Genomic DNA, 22,103 nt, shown 5'->3' on the forward strand with positions numbered 1-22,103 from the left:
CGATCAACTTAATGACATCATCACGCGGCGGCGCCGGTCTGTCTTATGCAACGCCTCCCTCAGCCCACGAGCCCGATGAAGCAATCGGTGCCTTCCAGACTGGCGAGTCTTACGTAATGCGTGGCAACATCACTCGTCCTTGGGTGCAACTAAGCACAGCGGCTCCGGATTTGATGATCATGATGCAGCCCAGTGGCAGGTCCCCATTGGAAGATTCTGACATCACGGCCAGCGGCGCTTCTGGTTAGACGTTGGTGATGCAAAAGGTCCTCCTGGTGAATATAAAAAAAAAGCCAAGCGGTGCGTCGCCAGCAGTTGATCTATGCGTCAGAGAGAAGCCGACGTATGCGTGAGAAAAGACATCTCGGCTCTTCAAGTCCCTAAACTGTCGGCCCCAGTGCCGAATATGTAACACCTCTATTTCTATGCTGTACATAAACCTTGCCTTAACTCCTCGTCATCTCGTCCGCTCGTCTATTAGCTCTGCGCAGAAGCAGTCGCGAGCTGAGTAACACACGCTACCAAACGGCTGGTGACTTTGGCGGCGGAGTTCGGAGCAGTGGCGCCTTCGGGACCGTGTTGGCTTCCCATCTTCTTAACAAATGTCTGCTCCTCCACCTTTTTTTCTCTGCTGCTTCGTGGCAGGTTGACCTTTCTTGCCGGCAAGGAGGTAGTATCCTGGTTCGTGGCAGCCGATCGAGACCAGAGACTGCTTCGAATGAATACGGTTTATTAGAATAATTGAAGTAGCGCGCGTGGACTCCAGGCAGGATTCTTCTTTTGTCTCTTCTTCTGGCCTTTGATGATGATATTTTATAGATACAATGAAGCCACAAAAAGTATAGGAAATGTCAGTTGTTCTGTTTCAAGTGTGTTGTAATAATATATATGTGAATAAACTAAAGAGCAACGAAAAGACAACTTTTTTTGGATGAAGGAACAACTCGCTGCTGGCCCTGCAATGCCAGCGTCAAGTTGTCTTTTAATGCCCGCCGCGGTGGTCTAGTGGCTAAGGTACTCGACTGCTGACCCGCAGGTTGCAGGATCAAATCCTGGCTGCGGCGGCTGTATTTCCGATGGAGGCGAAAATGTTGTAGGCCCGTGTGCTCAGATTTGGGTGCACTTTAAAGAACCCCAGGTGGTCGAAATTTCCGGAGCCCTCCACTACGGCGTCTCTCGTAACCATAAGGTGGTTTTGGGACGTTAAACCCCACATATCAATCAATCAATCAAGTTGTCTTTTAATCCACTTCGCTTTCTTCACATCTGTAATATTACAACACACTTGACGTTCCCTATACCTTAGTTCAAGTTGGGTTTACGATCTGCTGGTTTTCATAAAGATTGTGTCAAACACAGAAGCAAGCCCTCGAAAATTTCTTTCGTTCATTAAGGTGTGCCGTTAACTTCATGCACTGGTTTCACTGCAATACATACATGTACAGCTCAGTGGTTGTCCTTGTGTTCCTTATCTACATCTTCAGTCTTGTGCTGGTTGTCAAAACACAAATCGTGGCTGTCCGCCTTTTCCCGTTGCATTACCTTTGCTGGCCATACTTCCTCTTTTATTTTTCCAAATAACATGAACCTGAGCCACGAGGAAATGAAATGTCCTCTGTCAATGCAAATATATCGGCAGTTCAATCCACCTGGTGATCGTGCAAGTTCTTTTTTATTTACAACATGATCGATAAATATTGGCAGCTAATAAACAATGCAAAAAACCAACAAATTCTCGCAAAACATTAGCGAGCAGCGCGAGGGCACCACAGAGCTAGAAAAAAACACTATTAGAAAAGGGAAGGTGCATTCGTAGCAAACAGACTCTTCACACATCAACCATGCATCAGCGTACTGCAGCTTTCTTGCAGCCATTCTCAACTTGTCCTTGCATCAGTATCACACATACATACCACCGAATGTGCACGGCATAGAATCCATGTTGAAAGCATTACACTGGACATTTGAAAATACCTTCATAAAACACAATAATCCAACTCTTTCAAGCAAGTACACACAACTAAGATTTACAGTGCTTTTAATTATGTGCAAAGACGGCAAAAATTGCCGCTCAGACATACAGGAACAGACTGCTCTACTCAACAGACAATCAGGGTTAGAAAGTGTTATACAGCACTTGTAGTAGCTTGACTTATAATGAACATGGACCTATCCAATGAGATACACAATAAAGTAAAATACCAAAATTCTATAATGTGCTTATAACTAATACCAAATTTTATAATAAAAATATTTCTTTGGAAGGTATGGATACTACGATAATGTTCAAGTTTTAATGAACATTTAACTTGTTAACGATTTTTTTTGTTTGTATATTGTCGCACATAAACTTATACTGACTGGGAAAGTTTAAACGTCACTACAAAGCAACCGTATTTACATTTGTCATCTCATTAAAAAAAAGAGGGGGACTGACTACCAAAGCTTTCATTCGTTTCATGTTTAGCTCAGTTTGTTCTGTGCCTACAAACAAGCTTCTTTCCATGCATATTCATTCAACAACAAACAATGCTTGAAGTGTTCCTCAACATTTTTCAAACTACACCTACAACCATCACTTGTCGATGTCTTCACTGCGGTCAAAACCTTTTGTACAGCTATGCGTCAAAATATTTTGTTTAACAGCAGATATGACACACAGTGCAAACCACAACAAAAACATTATAGAACATAGTATTTGTCATCAAAGAGTGATAAATATTGCTCTTCACGTCTGTGTAACCGCCCACTTTAGTTACGCTGCTGGCAAGCTTACAGTAAAAAGCCACAAGCTCGCATTGTTGACTAAGGCACATCGCACCAGTGTGCTTTATAAAGGCACTCACTGGTACTGTCTTGTATAAAGACAAATAAGCAAACAACAAAGAAACAAAATGCACCATGTAGCATGCTAAACAATGATAGTATGTACAAGCGTTGTGCACTGACAACAGTATCTTCGGAATGACGAGATATTCATGTCGCACCAAAAGTAAGGGCATGAAACAGTCAAACACAGGGGTACGGTGGCTCAAAGTGCGTAATCGTGAAATACACTGTGCGCTTCTTCATGACAGGTCTATGCCCCTCAATGTCACCGTATTTAAATTTTTGCATTGAACAAGAACATGGCCTATTTTCAGCATTGATTGTCCAAAATAAGCATGGTTCAGGTATGAAGCAAGCGCACGCTTGTCATGGTACTCTAAGAGTCCAGAAACTTGAATCAAGCTACAAATTTCACTGGAGATTGGCATTTACCATTTCGTGACAGCTTTTGAAGATGCAACAGATCGGATTTAAACACACAGTGTTTTGTCAACAAAGGGTGCTGCATCATTGCTCTGTCCGTAGTCGGGTTATATGACTCGCTTCTGTATAGCGGCATGAAACTAGCAAGGTGAATTGTGCTAATGCAGATGGCAGAAATGAAGGCACAAACATATAGACAGGCTGTTCCCAGATATTCAGAAATCATTACCTGCTACTCTGCTGTGTACAGCCCATTCAGTGCTTCTCCTAAGAGAAAAATGGCATGAATTGCTGAACGAACGATGGTTCGCGCATTTTGAAAGAAGACATGAAGGCCTGTAAACAGAACCACAAAACTGTAGCTAGAGAATGCTCTTGCTTAATTGAGCCTGTCCTTGCACTTAAAAATTCATTTGTTCTACCGTATAAAATTTGCTTTCTGTGGGCTCTAGAACATGTGGGGTTGCATCTCTATGACAGCTGTAAAATTCTGGACAGTTAGTCCAAGTATCCGAAAGAGGATACATTTTTCGCCGATTACACCACAAAATTGTTAACGTGGCTTTAGCTGGCAATCACAAAGATTGTTGCCGGAGTGCACAGGTGTAGACACGTACTCACATAGCCGAAGTTCACGATGCCCAGCAGTAGTGAACAATCACAATGCATTCATTTGACAACTATGCGTTAAGTGAGCCTGTTCTAATTAAAGAACAAGAAAAGAAAGCAGCAATGAAAATTGCGAAGTGGCAACAATACTCGGCATAGCTTTTCATTACGATGATGGTTTCGTAACCAGCAAAAGCTCAAAAATAATAAAAACAATAATAATAAAACAAAGAGATCATCCCGAACTTGATTGAGCACCTACAGGACATGCTGGTCGGTAAATGTGCACTGCACTTGTTCATCTTGGGGAAAAAAAAGTGAAAGAAAAGCAACCTAAGGTTACACGACAGCATAATTAATAAGGCAATAGTAGCATTAAAAGGGCTGTATAGTAGTATAAAAAAAAACTTCCTCACTGATTGTCTTCAGTGTGCTAAGCATTGCTTACAATTGGAGTTGCGACAAGACAAAAGTAATAGAGAGCAACAATTTATATATGAACCAACGATAAAAGTCTGGTCTTTCCATTTGAAAACGTACATACTTGAAAGCCAGAACATTCTACATTCTCTTGTCATTCTGTATTAGCCTTCTCAGCACCAGCATAGAGTCTGATTAACTAAGGCTGTTGGGGTGTTTAAAGATTAAGTGCTCGTCACAGATATTACCTTTTTTTATATGTTCTTTTACTTAAATCTAGGAGTTATCTCGTAAATCAAATAAACCTACACAAATGATAAGCAAATCTGTGATGACTCTTGTGAACCAAGTGGACAACTTGCATAAACTTTCATCCTCGATCATTATTGGTGGCTTGGTTGAGCACCACTTATGTAAGCAGTTATCCGATCACGTTTTTAATGGGCTTTCGAAATTCTCACCCTCTAATTGCCTGGTGCAACACTGATTATAACCGAACTGTTTAACACTCAGCAGATGCTGCAATGCCATAGAAAGGGCCACTGAACTGCCTCCTCTGCAGTTTAGCCTGGAGTTTGAGTACCGTAACACGCTGGTGATGATAGTCAAGGCGTGCAAGAATTCTGCTTGTAAAATTGTTCAGAACACTTTGTCTACTGGGCTGGCCGGCATGTCCGTGGCTGAAGAAGCAATAGGTCTCGTCTCCAGGAAGCAGTTCTATTGCGTGGGCCTCGCTTACTAAGCAGACGCCCTGTCCTTGGGCCATAGTAGGACCAGTGCATTGTTGGGCGCCTTCTTGAACATTGGCTGCGAGATGCTGGACGTGCTCTCCACAGACACAGTGCGGGCCTTGTTGCCCAGCATGCATTGCAGCTGTGTGCCCACCATGACACGTAGGTCCCTTTTCTGAGACCTGAGAAACACAAATGCAGTGCAGCCTTAGAGGAACCTCATATGTCGCAAAGAAGGGTTTCAACGCAGACTTTTAGGGCATAGCAAATAAACCTTCCTAATTGTAGTACAGTGCGAATATAGAGATACTGAAAAAAGGATACAAGTGAAGATGACCGCTTGTATTTGCACTTTTTTTGTCTGTGTCTCTCCTAGCATTGATTGTCTGACACAGCTCAAGAGCAGTTTTTAAAGCTTCTTCATTTTATGTTGACTTATAAGAGTTTACATCAAATAGTGTCAATCATCTCCACGACAGCCTGTAACTGCAAACCGTGAAACTTTAGTTTCAGTATTTATTTAAATATACAAGTCTTAATTTGTTAATTTCAGAATTCCTCCCAAAACAGAAAAATATGGCTCTACAACAGCCTTCAATTGCAAGCCATGAAACTTCTGTTTAAGTATTTATTTAAATATAAAAGTTTTCATTCGTTTCCGAATTCTTCACAAAATAGAAAAGTACGGAAGTCGAGACTCAAAGAAAAAGCAACTGTTCCTGTGGCTTTACAAGGGCACCTTGCCTATTGTATTCAGCTGAAATAATTTTGAATACATCATTCATACATCAATTCAACACACGAAAAATGGGTCCTTTTGGATATGCTAATTTTCAGTGGTGTACATGGCAAATACTATCAGACTGTGTCAAGAAAATTCTGTAGAGCTCACACATGACTTGTACGAAAGTTTTGAAAAAACTTCGAGGATATATATTCGAGTGTTGTTTTTGTATTGTTGTACTTTGAGAACTTGGGAGTTCTGTTGGGAATGAGCGACACTTGCCATTTCCAGGCATTTGCAGTAATAACTAGATACATGCTCGCAGAAGAACTGCTCGCACTAAGCGTGAAATAACTCTAGCTCACCTTTGCCACTGACGCACGACAGCACCAACAAGTTCTCCAACTCTATTGCTGTCTGCTGCATTCGACGTGACCAGGCAAACAACCAGGTCGTTGTTGCCCCTCAGGTGCAAAATGGCCAACTGGTCCGGGCCAGGAGTGATGCTGATGCCTGTGAGCTGTACGGAAGAGAACGGAAATCGTTCGCAACTCCGTCCAATCGTTTAGTATTTTCATTTTTGCACGAACAATTCAACAACTTGATCGATAGCAACTCTAAGACAACTACCTAGCTTTAATGGAATATAGAATACCTCTGACCCACGGACGAATTAATGTCTTTTGAGACAAACCCTTTTGTGTTGAAAGACTCTCTGCATGAAGTTTCACCGCTCACATGCAATGACGCGTGATCTCTTCGACTGTTTCGAGTAAACGTGACCGCAAAACGAAATGTGCAGCAAGTTCGAAGTGATTCCCATGAAATGGTAATTAAGATATGCATCTGGCCAGTGCAAAACAAAGCTGTACAAAATATAGACCCTCGTTAACGAGGGTCTCGCGCTGGCAGACTTGTTGCCAATAGATTGTATACGAGGGACTATTGGTCAGCTGCCAGCTCGTAATAAAGTTCACGTGCTATGTGATGCCATACAGGCTCATAAAAAGAGTGTACCACACTCGCCCCCATGGCTACAGGTGGCGCTGACTGACATTCCCACGTTTAAATTCACATATAAACCCAATAAAGTGGCTGGGAGAATAGTCGTTGTGATAGCTCAGTGGTAGAGCATCGAACGGGTCATTTGGAGGTTGTAGGTTCGATTCCTGCTCACGGTAAGTTTTTTTGTCACCCACTTTTCTTTCTTCTCATTTACCTTACGTTGGTTCTAATAACTTCCCCTATACAATCCTTGGCATTATTGTCTGTTAGATCTCATTATATATATATATATATATATATATAGTATGGAGAAAAGAGGGTAGCCTCACATCACTGATAGGAACTGGTGATCGGAGAGCCTTGAACTTCTTGTTGTCCATCTTGAAGATGCAGCTGTCGGTGACCACAAGTGCACGATCAGATGACTGGTTGTGCCTGTTTACCTGAATGGAGGCATGAAGTGCAGGATTTTTACTATGCTGACACATTGAATACCCTGTTTTTTCTTTTCATGCTCTTGCTCAGTTTCTTTCGAAGTTCTGAGGCAGCATGTAATACAACACGTTCAACCACAATATGACAGAAAAACTGAGGGTTCCTCACTGTGTAAGTAGTACCTTGGAATGCCTGAGCGCAATGCTGAATCCTGATAATACGCTAGTGATAAACTGTGCTATGAAATAGTGAAGCATGCAAATCACTGCTGCACAAAATGCACACACAGCACCAAGCTGATAGAGCCATTACAACAGTGGCGAAATGAAAGCCCCTTCTCAATGTGCTACCTTGTGCACAGAAAATTCTTAAAAGCATTTTAATGACTGCATAAACACCTGTGTCTACAACGTAATGTTTATTGGAGGTATTCACATGACGCCATTCGCAAGGAGCGCTAGTGGTCGGCGCGGCAGTTGCCGTATGCGTGGTATTGGGAGCAGATGCCATCATAGGACTACAACAGAAAAGCCTGGTTTTGCGTGTTGTTTTGACATTTTTCTCAAGAAAATGGCACAGTAAGGTGTTCAGAAGACTTGCTTCTATGAGCATGCGGATAAGCGCTTCTGCGCATGGGCTGATAGAGCCTGAAAAGTCGCGCAACGAGGAAAAGGTGCGCCTGTGCGGCAGTGTTAGCCCCCTGACTTGAACGAAGCAGAGATGAACTGCTAAGCGAATCTTTTGCCACATGTAGATTTCACAAACATCAAGGATTACCTTGTCCATGTCACAAGTTTCATAAGTTGGGAGCAGCTGAAGTCTTACAAGGCTTTGTAAGCTTACAATTATCCTACCGGGGATTGGTTGCAGAAACCGCACCTCAAAGCGCTCGCCGACAATCGAGTCGTCATTGTTGATAGGGCAAGCTTATTTATTTCTTTGCAAACCGTCATGTGTTGTGTATTAGAACGGCGACGTGGACTCGAGCAGTAATTTACTTGAGCAATTTCATGACTGCGTCACGGCATATGTAGCAGAGCTGATGTGCCGACGTTTAGGAGTAGTAATGTTCTGTCTCATCGCATTTCTTCACTTATTGGTGTTATGTGCCACAGCGATTGGGCACTGTAGTCATTAAATATTCTCATTACATGAACGACTTTTTACGACGCTTTTGCCATCAACAGCTGCGTAAAAAATGCTTTGATTGTTTGGTCGCACAATGAGTACTCTCCTATAATAGCATCTAACTTTCGAGGTACATGTAATCTGACAGCACATTCATTTTAGAATTGCTAGCGCTTGCGTGTACTAGTGGGTTGCTATTGCTCACCGGTAAACAGCTTCTCTCTGGCTACTGAGGCACAACTCTGATGTTTATGAGCAAGTGTCACCTGCGTGGTTTTTTCGAGCGTACTCCTAGGTCAAGAAAAGCCCTTTTTGGGGTGGGAACTGCATCTACACACAGCGCAGTTGACCATAGTGCCTGAAAAAGCGAAGCTTAAAGAAAAAAAAAACGCATTTCCAAGCACGATACAGGAGCTGCCAAACAACCGACTGTCATACCCCATACCGCTCGTTGGTACCGCTGAATCAGCTGAAGGACCGCAGCAATGCGGGCCGGAAGCAGCCACTCGCTGTTGCCACCTGGCGGGCCGGCCTCTGTGAATACCTCCTATAGTATTTGGCTTCCGTGCTAGTGGTCGTGCGGGTTCAATTAGTGCAGAATCTGCACTTCTTAACTTGTTCTGCACTTTAAAATATTTCAGACTAAATGCATCTAGTTCTTTAGAATAAACAGCGATGGCAACCAAACTTGCCCTCCCCATCTATCCATTTGGTTGTTATCAAATGTTAACGACTGCAGTAGATCCCCCGTAAAACAGTATTGGCTCAAGATTGCTCACTTGCCTTCTTCACAAAGCTGGAGAAGACGACCTTGCGGAAGGTGTCCTTGCTCTTCAGGCCAGTGACGGACGTGATGTATGGCAGGCACGCATCGTTTTCAGCTGTCTGCATGAGGTAGAGATTCATGAATATATCTTGCCCATTCTGCGCTAAAATTGGAATATAACATGCAGCACGTGATCCAACTTGGTAAGAAAAATGGACTGAACGGGCAAACTTGGCTTGCACTTGTCACTCTACTCTCTTTTGTAATTGCGCCTTTTCATTTGTGCACCTGTATGTTTCCAAGCTTACCTACATGCCAGAGCACATATTCGTTTATTATATGCAATTAAGTTGGTTGATTTATTTATTTATTTAATGATTCATTCATTCATTGGGTGTATTCTACCCTAAAGTAACACCACTGCTATGAGAATAACTAGAAGGAGTGCTAAATAATTTTTTACTTGAGAGTCTTGAATGCGCACATGAATTGAATTACACAAACCTTCATGCACTGCATTTCTGCAGACGGCATGTAATATATTAGTAGAAATGGGTGAACAGTAAATTTGAGGATGAAAGTCAATTAAAAGCAAATGGCGATTTATAATCAAATAGTTTGAGCAGTATATTATATGCAAAAAGAAAAAGAAGAATACTCAACTTATCATGACCCAACTGCAGAATGTTTTGAGAATTCAAAGTACACTTGTGCGAATGTCACATTTTTTGGTCAACGTAAAGTTGAAGCAAATTTGAATAGTATTATTTGAACAGTACAAGGGTAAATTATGAGTGGTAAATTACATTAAGTTTCCAAGCTTGCCATACTGACCCAATATAAGCCCTTATAACAAGCCTTCTGAACTCAAAAGAATTAAAGAAATGAATCAAGGTGCAGATAATATGTACACTTTAAGCGCGGCTTAGTGGCAGTATGCATTTCCCCTAAATGTGTGGTTTTAATGGCATATCAGTGCCACGCTGCAGTGAAATGACCTTTCAGGTAGATCACATGTACTAAATTTCATCTATTTGTTTGTTTCAAATGCTTCATATTTTGAAAATTTTTGCTTGGTATTGAAGTGAATTCAAATTGATTTAAACATTCAAGGCTCTTGAATATTTAAACATGCCTAATTGGCTGGATATATTACGGTACCAAGCTGTCATGATGGAGTGTTTATTAGAGAGCATGAGTTTACTGAATAAGTAATTTTCTGACAAAGGTCCCTGTTGCCTTGTCCATTCTTCTTGCCAGTCAACACCACTGAATGACAATTTAATATTGAATGGCCAACAGTTATTGAAAGAAAGGTTTTTGGTGTTGACTATGTTTTAACAAATGAAGTTTGTTTTCACGCCCTGACAAAGACAAGTCAAAACACTGGCTACATTGACACTTGCTTGACCACTGTAAATCCCTCAATGTGAACTTGACCTTTTTATTTGCATGTTACACCCAGCATGCCATTGCCCCTCCACAGGTAGTCCAAAGTTGTTGAAACGAAATTTGCAAGGTAATAGCTAGCCTGATTGAGCTGAACAAATGCCTTCCCAATCTTTTCAACACATTGAACTTGGAAGGTTGACAGAATTTACAGTGGTCAAAATAACACAAGTCTGCCAGAACACCACTACAGATGGCATAGAGACCATAAAAACAGAGACAACCTATTAAGATAGCATTGCCACCTACACCTAGTGCATAATGAACACACAAGGTGATGTGTTCGCGGTTACTATGAGATGAGAAACACAGACAAAATAAAAAAAGATGACACTAACATTTTCATCCTTCCTTGAATTCATTCTCGTACCACCAACGGTAACCACATGTGTAAAAACAGGGTTTAGCAATGAGAAAGGAACAATTAGAGATTACAGCTGCACCACAAAAATTAAGCACAGGAACTCGTCTCTCACCAGAGAGAGGTAGTTGCCATGCCACTTGCGTGACTGTCCCCAGTCGCGGCGTCTGCCGGCCAGAACGTCTGCAGCCGTGACCTTGAGATGCAGTTGCGGCCACTGTTCCCGCGGAACCTTGCGCAGGATCATGCTGCCACGCCAGCTGCAGGGATGAGCATGAGACATCGACAGATTGCACTATATTAGTTCAGTAACGCTCAACCCTCCTGTGATAATATAAACGTATAGGAGCACCCGGGAAGACAACAGCTGTAGAGGACAGCACAGCAGAGATGACAAGAACAGTATTTAGTGCACAGAAGGTCACACTACCAAGATTTAGACACAGGCTTCGCATGCTCCTCATCACAAAGCATACTACGCATGCACAAAGCAAATATGTGACAGCAAAGCCTCGACACAATCCGTGATTACAACAATGTGGCAATTCTAAATTTCTGTGTACCAAGACTGCCTAGTAAGTCATCATGAATGAAGGTGTCAGAATGAATACATTGCTATTATGTTTCACAATTTAAAATATCACACACCTTCTACTACTGTATACACACACCACCTATAATACTTTATATACATCACCTACTACTATATACATGCTGCATGCTTCTTTAGAATGCATGAACACTTGCTTGTATTGCTCGCAAGTTTTACACCACCACTACAGGTTGTTTTATAATTTAGAAAGGTATTTCCTCTAAACTTGAAGCATAAGGGTATCTAAGAGCCAAGGGTTCGTAAAGATGATTCCGCTTGTTGAGATAAAAGATGAGAAGAGCCATTATAATATCACACTTTTCTTGCTACAAAGCTGAAGCAAAGTCAAACTGACTTGCAAGTCTTATATTGAACAAATTAGACAAAAAATTGATCTTCCCTAAATGATTTCTGAATGAATGAAATCAAGAAGAAGAAATGGACATGGGCAGGGCATGTAGCGCGTAGACAGGATAACCGCTGGTCATTAAGGGTAACTGACTGGATTCCCAGAGAAGGGAAGCGGGTTAGGGGGAGACAGAAGGTTAGGTGGGCAGATGAGATTAAGAAGTTTGCGGGTATAAATTGGCAGCAGCAAGCACAGGACCGGGTTAACTGGCGGAACATGGGAGAGGCCTTTGTCCTGCAGTGGACGTAGTCAGGCTGATGATGATGATGAAATGATTTCTACTTCAATATATTTGTCAACAACAGCACAAACCCAATGAAGTGCCTGGATAAAGTATCAATCGGCAACGGTGTAAACACAAGTGATGCAAAACATAATCACGCGATGACATCATTACAACATTACATGATGCAGTCATCAAATGACATAATCGCTTGGTCGAAAATGGGCTGGTCATGGAGGCAGCGCAACAGCTTTGGCCTTGGAGTCGTCTCAGACGAATGCGCAAAGGGCCCTGCAAGTTTTCCACTGCGCACGCCTAGATAATGCAAGTTGTGCTGACCAATGGGTGTATTTCAAACGTAAGCATTGTCAGGGTAGCCGGTGCACCCACCGTGAGAAGATAGACTTGAGTCCAGGGACGGCTTCCCGAACACAGCATGGCGGCGGAGGCCAAGCCACATTCTTGCCGTAGTCCTTGGTCTGGTGAACGTTCCTGAGGTAAAATATACATAGAAAGCGGTTAAGGAGAAACCCCGGCGAGACAAGACTCATAAGGAAAAAAAGAAAAAGATACCACCAGAATCTCGCAAAAGCGTGTTCTTTCCCTCACTCAAACTTGCCTCACAAAGAACATTCCCCTTCAAAAGCACAGCATTCCTATTTTGTTAACCATTCGCGCACAAGGCAAGTGTTTCGACCAAGGTTTGAGGAAAAAGTGGATTATTCGTGATAATGGAATCTGTCTATGCTTTACTTACAGTGCGAAAAATGTACATAGCATACAAAGCACCGTTTGACGAACTGAAGAGATCAAAACCACTATGTAGATATGAATTTAAAAGGGAAGTAAGAGTGAATTGCAGACGTTCTCGAGCCACAAGAAAACTTTTAATTTTGACCACAATGATAAATTTTATGTGCACAGATATTTGAACTTTCAAACTCTCCCCCACTGACCCTTATTGATAATTTCTGGTTGCACATTTAATGCATAAAAATGCACATTTAATGCTTGAAGAAGAATCGGCGTCCAAGAACTCTGTAGAAATGGTTAACCAGCAAAATCTGAAACGTACACCCCCGGTTTTTAGCCATGGGCTCAACCCAACATGGCACTGAAACCTATTACAATTGTCAATTACATGCTCATGCTTCTTAATGAGGTTAGACACATGGTTTGGCTTGGGTTTACCGCAGAGTTTATGCATTGATCATGCCGCATGTTGTGCCTCGCATGATCAATGGTGATGATGGATTGTAATGAGCGGTTAAATGCATTTTGCAGTGCGTTATTCACAGTGGTTGTTTTTGAACAACAGGCGGTCATAGACATCGCAGCTGAAACCAATGTGCCGCTGGAGAAATTTCCACCAAAAGTGGGCGTTCGCCTCAGCAAACGTGCTCCCGCAATCATCACATTGACACCGCAATGCTGCGTTGTCGCAAGTGCTTGACATCGCACGCAAACTCGACACCGTGGTTTGCCGATCCCCCCCCCCCCACTGCCGCTTGCATTCTCATTTGCAATTTAGCACGGCTTGGAAGGCTGCTGGATCATCGGCATGCAGCTGCTGCTGGCACTCAGCCTCCTGGACCCGTTTTTGTGCCCGGATTGCACAATTGATTGATATGTAGGGTTTCACGTCCCAAAATCACCATATGAATATGAGAGACGCCGTAGTGGAGGGCTCCAGAAATTTCGACCACCTGGGCCTCTTTAACGTGCACCCAAATCTGAGCACAGGGCCTACAACATTTCCGCCTCCATCAGGAAATGCAGCCGCCGCAGCTGGAATTCGATCCCGCGACCTGCGAGTCAGCAGCCGAGTACCGTAGCCACTAGACCACCGCGGCGGGTCCCGGATTGCATGATTGGACTGGAGAGTGCGAGCTCTCTCTCGTTTCTACTGTCAGTGCTCTTCTAAAGTTGTCCGTAGCATATCCATGTGAAAGGTTTCGGGAGAAAGCGACGCGCGTGCTCGGTGCCACGGTTGCGACGAGATGGACAATGATGTCACTCACAACACATTGCAGCCAATAGTGCGCGGGCTTGGGTACGACGCTGCAAATGACGAAACTAGTAACAAAGCCAATGAAGACCGCTCGTGACGCCGCTGCCGGATGGTTTTTCGTTTCTCCTATCCATATACAGCTTTCGCTGTAAAAATGAAGCATAGTCAAAGGTGCGCACCGCAACCATGATTTGAGAGTTCATTTACCTGAAGGCTTTCTTTAGGTCGGTGATGTACTTCCGCGCAGCGTACTTGCGATAGTGGGCGAGGATTGTAATGGCAGCTCGAGTCCTGCGGTAGCGCATTCGCGCAATAGCACCACGCCACATCTGAAAAAAATAGATGAAATAGAATCAGTGTTTGCAGTCTCGTTACTTTTGTTTCTTGCACCTGTTGGCAGTTTTCACATAGTGTGTGCACACCATTAGCAATGGCCATGCTATATTTCCGTGCCCCGTCATGACAGTAACAATCCAGTATCATCATGGTGCAAGAGTGACAGCGAAAGAAGACTATGGCATGTAAGACTAATATTGGTTTTTTAATGCAATCTTGCAACATACAGTATAAATGAAATAGTATGCTCTAAATTTTGAACTAGTAAGCTGTGACCTATGCCTCTGTTAAAGAAATGATAAATTCCAATGCTGAATCGCCATTGGAACACATAAGATAGAAAACATTGCGTATTGTGTTTCAAGAAAAGTTTTTTTTCTTATATTTGTCTCTCACACTACAACCAGTACAAATTTATGCACCAAATTTGTCTCCCACCTTTTTGTGTTAACATATGTAAATTTTTTTTACAGTGATAAGTTCCAATCATTATATTAATTGCGCTCTGACCTTCTGGAGGAACACAACAATGCGGGGAATGATGGCGAGGCGCTCGGCCTCCAAACGTGACAGCGTCTGGGGAGACCGGATGAAGATCTTGGTGCGGCCGTACTTGACGTCGCCTGAAAAGCCCATCTTGTCGATGATGACTTCGCAGCCATCCCGATCCGAGCCGCCCCGGTAATTGGGCCACGTGTATTCAGTTATCATTTTGTACCTGCACAAAACACAAGAGATTCCAAGAATCAGCCCCGATTGAGATAGCATTTTCTTCCAAAGCACTGTAAGTGCCCTATCCATGGGTTAAAATGTTTACCTGAACAGACTAACACTTCTGTATGGTATTACATTGGTAAACCGTTATAGATCCTTGAATACCAAATGTGAAAATATCCTTAAAAAAAAGCCCCAACAAGTTCAGCAAGAAAGCTTGTAAAAATTTCAGAATGTTGCGTGCTCATGCACTCGCTATTGCAATGCAACCTCTTATTCTTGGCTTTTACTACTCATCTTTCACAAATGTTGCACGAAACGTACATTATAAAAGATGCTTGTGTCTTGCTCACAAATTCTGAATGCAAAATAGACTGAGACAAAATCTGAATGCAAAATAGATCAAGTTAGAGCACATAAGCTTGTATAACAAGCTTTTAAACTCATATGTTGAATCCATGTGAGGGTAAAATGTTAATTTAGCCTTGAAGTTGAACTTTGCGACAATGCCGATTTTCCCTGGTAAGTTGTATTCACAATATAGCACAATTACACTTCAGTGAAACCGTCTTTACAAGGGTTTACATGCGAACTAATATAGTACCCCTGTTCATTCGTTCTAAATACTTCGAAAATTCTGATAACTGATATTTTAATCAAAGCAATTTAAAATTCACACAAGCCTAGTCACTAGTAAATGAATGTACTGCTTCCTTCATAAATTTCTGATGTGTCAAATGGTATGCTGCAGCAGTATCTCTACGAGACAAAAGCGCAACACACCTCCGCAGGAAGCGAGTGTAGTCCTGCCTGTAGGCAAATCCAGCTCGTCGCACACGGACGTTTTCAAGCAGTCCCAAGTAGTTGACCTGGTGCCGTACTCGCTCCTCATCAAACAGGATCGGTGACTTGTGCTCGTTGGGTTTGATGCACCGGACGTAAAAAGGCTCCTGTCAAAATGCAAGAGGAAGCAACAGGAGCTAAGAATGAGTGTCAGCTAGCCTATTGAATGTCCAAGTGCTATGCATATTTGAATATGAGTCAATAAAGCCATAGTGCCTAAAACACTAGGGCAAAAGAAGAGGGAAGGATGTGTACTTCTTTCTTAGTCTCTTGTCTTTTAAGCACTACGGAAGACTTCATTGACAAAATAAACTACCCCAAAAATCTGTTCTCTTGAATAAGATTGGCGAGGATGGTGTTTGTATAATATATGAAACGCACAATGGCAGACTATTTTTTAGGAGCTTGCTCCTTTTGCGGGGGGGTTGTCTCTCGTTGTTGTGCTGGTGTGTACACTAGTGCTCATATTGCTCCCACTAGAGATGCAGCTGTGCTCTTCATTTCAAGAGTGCTCACTAGATGGCGCGCCGCTGCTCAGGCAACACTCGCTGCACTCTCGGAGCGTGCTCTAGTTTGGTAGGAGACCGCTGGGTGGCTGCGCCTATATATAGCGCTCGCTCTCTGCACGCTTCCTTTCTCTTTCACCGGACATCACTCAGTGCGCGTCGACATTGCTACTCACTATGAACACCGCAGAAGCCAAGGTGGCGACGTGGAGGGCTCGCAATGCGGCTGCAGCACGTGCTCGCTATCAGGACCCTTCTCTAACTTTCCTCTACATCCTATAATTCAAGATGCTCTGGCTTTGTACTTTACGGATCACAAAGCCATTATACTAAAAGGAAAACGTTCCTCCGAGCTCATGTGATCCGTAAATAAGCTCTTGAACAAAATGTATATTCTGCATCAGTATGTAAGTATCTGTAAAAAGTACATTGACATGTAAATAATAAACATTGTGTATATAACGTGTATATACAATCACACCACAACAACTCTCGTGTCACATCTTTATATGATGATGATTGAGTATATGTGCATAGGATTCACAGTTTACCAGATTTAACCTCGGAGCAAGCACCTTCATCATCATTCACTTTGTGGATATGCAGGAATTTTTTTCCGGAAGATGTTGCGTGCAAAGCAAGGCTTATGAACTCTATGCAGATAGATGTACTAGTTATAAAGCAATTGAATCACTATGTGCACCTAGTCACGAATCGAAAGCTTTTACACATTTGCTTGTGCCAACAAACCGTTCATTACACTTGCAATTGAACCATGGCGAGGCGACGCAACATAAAGAATATGAACACTCTGCATATTAAGTAAACTATACATTTAGAATTATAGTATGATGCCCGTGGGATTAAAAGTTTAAAATACCAGGCTGCTAAAAACAATATTGCCCACTGAGCCAGATACACAAATAAGCGGATACTGTTCCAAAGCACATTACTCTCCAAGATGTCATACATTAAGATCATAACATGTTTCTGCTGAAGGAAAAAGCTTCTGTAGTAGTTCTTATGTGCTCGCATTGACACAGATATGATGTGTACATTTTCTAGGCAGGTCAACACTGGTCACTGCAATTTCTCGTCTTCACTGCTGATAACACTCACGTAAAAACGGCAGTCATTTGCCCAGCCTTTACTAGATGCACTGAGACATCAATTTTTAGAGCTGTGAAAAAAAAAGGAAACAAACTTCTAAAGCTCATTCTAATTCCACCTTATTTTTACCTACTCTTACAGCTACAGTTCCTGTTATTGTAGCAATGGGGCATTTTATGACACTTGAAAAAAAAAAAGAGCTTTGCAATGCATTGCAGGCACATGCTTGGCAAAGCTTACCTTGGAAGCAAGGTTCTGAACAAGGGCCACCATGGAATTCTTGAACAATGTGCCTGCTGTTAGGGGGCGCTTGGTAACCTACAAGAGGAACACAGGAAGGACAGTATTACCAATACTGAGTACAACTAGCAACTCATAGTGCAGGCCACATTGTGGAGGTGTAGCTGGAAGCGCTGTGCACTGGCACACTATTGCAATTGACAGTTCTTAGAGGTTGCACCAGGAGCTCCCCTCCAAGAGCAAACATAGTCAAGACACAGTGCCTAAATATCCTCCCAGCCATCCCTCGCCTCCCCCCCTCCCCCCAGGAACTCGCTTATCATGGGTGTACTCCTCCAGCAGAAAAACCCTGCCCTAGGTTACACAGTTGGTGGCGTGGCACAATCAATACAACAGTGCCAAATATGAACGTCAAGAAGAGAAGTAACCAGACAGTCTGCCGACTCAGCGGAAGCTTCTTGGGAAATGTTTCTTGGTGCCTGTCTTCGTGTATTTTTCATTGTCAGTGTTTATCGTCCCTTCGTTATGCCCTTTTATTCTTAATATTTATTCCTTACCAACTTGCCCAACTATATCAGTGCTACTGAAATGATGAAAACAAGTAAACTTGGACAAGCCACTCAGCAGAGAAAACAACAGAAACACGGCAGGAAAGAACCAGTAAAACTAATTGAAACAAGTACAATGTAAGCCTGATTATACGACTTTCAGGGCACCATTCAAAACCATTGTATAATCCGGGTGTTGTATAATTGACAGGCTTGTGCGAATAGTGAATTTTAGGTTCGAAGCGAATAGTGATTTTCATCGAATAATTTCTAATAGAATTTGAATGGATATATGACATATAACAAAAAAAAAACATTTATCATGACTTAACTAACCTGCACAATATTTCTTTTGAATTGAAATAGGGGCACTAGGCAAATGCCAGTTTTCTTTTTCGATCAAAGGAATTCGAAACAACCTTGAGTAGTAGTTTCAGTAGGATGCGAGTGATAACCTGTAAGATGCTTAACGTTGTAAAATTTATCATACTTAGAGCATATAAGCCGTCATAACAAGCTTAATAAAATGAAGAATTGATTTGAAGGTAACATGTTCCTTTAACGGGGCCCTGCAACACTTTTTAAAGTAGCCATGGAGCCAGTAAATATGCTTGTTGCCTCACAAATTTACCGCCGCAAAGTTTCTAGAATAAGTCCAGTATGAGCGGAGTTCAAAAAATTTGTCACACGCTGCAATTGTATTCTCTCTTCTCATCCCGACGAAATAGCTGGAAGTTAAGCAGAGAGGAATGTCACAACAAAATAAAATGCGTCACACGCACGTCGTCACCTTGAGCACCTCATTTTTTTTTTTTCTGCGAGTATGTGGCTTTTCACTGTGATCGCGCACGTACTTGTGGACAAGTGGCGGCCTCCCGCGGCGGCCCCAGTAATGATGAGCGCGTCATGCTTCAATCAGCCAATGGCTGTGAAAGTGATTTTTGAGCTTGTAGTGTCATTTGTTGAGAGAAGAAAGCAATTTTTAGCTTTGAAAATTTATTGTAAATTACAGATCGCGAGCTGCGCCATAACATTTGCCTCACGTGTTCTCGAAAGCCTCGAATACTAATCTGCAGCATTTTCTGACCACGTTCAATAAGTGTTGCAGAGCCCCTTTATATATAAAGGGGGCTTCGTGGCAAAGCGAATTTCTTCTAACTAGATGTTTTCACGGTTTAGCACTCCCTACATTGCAGTAAAACCACTTTTGCTAAACATGCGGATTAAGATAGATCTATTCATTCATTGCGAATACTTCGAAAATATTCAATAATTTAAATTAGAATCGAAGCAAATTCAAATACTCAACTATTCGTTCGAATATTCGAAGCATTCAAATATTCCCACAAGCCTAATATTAATTGAAAGATTGAAATTATAGACAGTGACACTCAGCCTTACCCAAGAAAAAAAAAAGGTACATAAAAAAAAAGGTAAATAAGCCCACAGCATGACCTTGTGCCTTTGCAAGGATGGTATATCAAATTATTCCTGCCAGTCGTAGTTACTTGGCTAAAGGAGGTGCGAGCGAATATTTATTCTCAACTTAAAAAAAATTTGAATCTAATGCGCATATTTGTACCGATAAACCAAGTTAAAAAATTGCCTGCGTGTGAAACCGAAAACCGCGTCATCAACAGCCTCCTGTGAGAAAAGCCAAACACTGTCATCACTATAACATTATGGCGATGGACGACGAGTTTGCGTAGAATGCCTCGTGTGTGACTGAGCAGTGTGCGTTGTAATTTATTGGCTTGTGAAGTGCGACTAGGGGTGTCCCGTTCTTATTATGAACGTTCACGTCAAGTGAAAGTAATTTTGCACGATAAAAACAGCTATGTCGCGCCCTTATGTGTGCGCAAGCTTGCGATTGTGAATGCGACAAAGGCGGGAGCTCAGCTGTTTGTTGACCAGGAAAAGTTCCCACGGGCCGAAAATGAGAGAATATCAGCGTTCCGGCCAGCTGAAGCTACTCTGTGTTGAGAGAGCTTGATTAGGTAACGACCCCGGATACGTACGCACGTGATTGAGGCATATGTAGAAGCGTATGAGCTTTCAAGATTAATTTTTCATTCTAAGACATCATGTATCTTTACTTTTTTAATTGTCAACTAGGGCAACACGGTTTCATATTTTGCACTCGTGATTATTTGGATGACGTTTGATTCGAGTGAAGGTTTTTTTTTATATTTCAAGCGGACTCTGAAAGTTATCGTAAGATGCGAGGTCGGCGTCAAAATGCATCATAAAATTAAGGTTTTAATGCATTATTTCTATGGGGATTTTGTCGAGAATAAACTGATTCGTCGTAGAATTCCGATCTTCGCCAAACTGGGGGACGTATAATTGAAGTTTCAATGTACATACAGCGAAATGGAAATGCACAGTTCTACAGACAGTATTATAAGCCACATGAATGCAGAATATACGCTGCTTCTTCAATTGCTAGAGATTGGAGATCTTACTTATACAGCTACCTTGAATGTGATAGACGCAAAGCACTCCAATGATTTCCTTGTTAATTTAGTAGAGGAGGAGAATATTACCTAGCATGACACATAAGGAACAGTACAGCCACACCTTTAGATGCGAAGCAGCACTTTGATGAGCCTGTATAATGCTGTCTCTCCGTGCGTCTGTACGAACACGTTCCATTCGCCGCAGGTGTTAGAGTGGTGCCAAGTAGGTCACGCCACAGCTGCGAGTTGACGTCACACTCCCCTCGCAGTGAGCGCTGACATCACTCTCTCCTTTGCCTGCCACACGCTGGCCGCAGCACCCACAGCTACTGCCTCACCCGTTTGCCCGCAACACCTGCCCCTGCCACTGCTCACTACACCTCTGACTTGTCATTTCATGCGTAATAAACCTGACGCGCGCATAACGTACGCATTGAAACATGTCCGTACGTGTCACTTCTCTCTCGCTTTACAATCTCCACTGCTCACAACGCTCGAACACACATCCAGTGGTAACCCTCTTTCGGCTCGTTTATCTGCGATGGAGGAGACGCCGAAAGACGATGCTCCTTCACCCGCTGAAACATCCACCGAAGCGATTAGGCCTAACCCGCTGTCATCCACGTTGCGAGAGTCTGCGAAGCCTATCGCGTTCGCGAATGGCGACGTCGCGCCTGCAACGCTGACGAGGTGCGAGCCAGGGAAGCCGAATGCAAGTGTCGGCAACACTGCTGCTTTGCATCCTATCAGGGTTCCCATTGAGAAGATTGTGTGAATTTTCACAGTGGTTTGTGAGGTGCGAATTGAGTGACCTAGATGGGGAATACTGTTTGTGTTCTCTTAATCTCACATAAGCATCTTATTGTTATTTTTTTGTTACTTATTCACACTTTTATTGTTACATGCAGATACCTACTATTATGTCAACATGCAGACATGCTTTGCACAGCATTTGCTAAACATGTTGCATGTGCCGCTTCTACAAGATCTGTGGCATTTGATGCAGTGAACCTAATATTACTCAATGAAAATAAAATGAGGCCCCGTTTATAAGGTTTAGTCATTTCCTTGTGTCAGAACGCCCATGTGGTGCCCAAATGTCACACTGCGAACTAAAGAAAGCTTCTGTTTTCAGTAAGACATTCAGGTTCCCATGCTTCAATTTTCGAAAGCTTACTGCACTGACTTATCGTGAAAAAACAATGACAGACTATACTGTGTTCGAAAGTAGC

At 42.5% G+C, this 22,103-nt stretch overlaps 1 protein-coding gene across 1 annotated transcript in view; it reads right to left on the bottom strand.

Moving 5' to 3' along the window:
• Positions 1 to 1,653: 1,653 nt before the first annotated feature.
• LOC142785102 (unconventional myosin-Id-like) overlaps positions 1,654 to 22,103 on the bottom strand; it is an 89,111-nt gene continuing 68,661 nt past the window's right edge. The window contains exons 13-22 of the mRNA XM_075883519.1: positions 17,865 to 17,942; positions 15,949 to 16,115; positions 14,962 to 15,169; positions 14,323 to 14,444; positions 12,495 to 12,596; positions 10,996 to 11,140; positions 9,088 to 9,189; positions 7,071 to 7,184; positions 6,102 to 6,256; positions 1,654 to 5,194 (exon numbers count right to left, since the gene is read on the bottom strand). Of these exons, the coding sequence (XP_075739634.1) occupies positions 5,020 to 5,194; positions 6,102 to 6,256; positions 7,071 to 7,184; positions 9,088 to 9,189; positions 10,996 to 11,140; positions 12,495 to 12,596; positions 14,323 to 14,444; positions 14,962 to 15,169; positions 15,949 to 16,115; positions 17,865 to 17,942 (1,368 nt within the window). The 3' untranslated portion in view covers positions 1,654 to 5,019. The remainder of the gene's footprint in view (positions 5,195 to 6,101; positions 6,257 to 7,070; positions 7,185 to 9,087; positions 9,190 to 10,995; positions 11,141 to 12,494; positions 12,597 to 14,322; positions 14,445 to 14,961; positions 15,170 to 15,948; positions 16,116 to 17,864; positions 17,943 to 22,103) is intronic.

The sequence above is a fragment of the Rhipicephalus microplus genome, unplaced genomic scaffold, assembly GCF_043290135.1.
Source record: "Rhipicephalus microplus isolate Deutch F79 unplaced genomic scaffold, USDA_Rmic scaffold_18, whole genome shotgun sequence".
In the NCBI taxonomy this organism is placed as follows: Eukaryota; Metazoa; Arthropoda; class Arachnida; order Ixodida; family Ixodidae; genus Rhipicephalus; species Rhipicephalus microplus.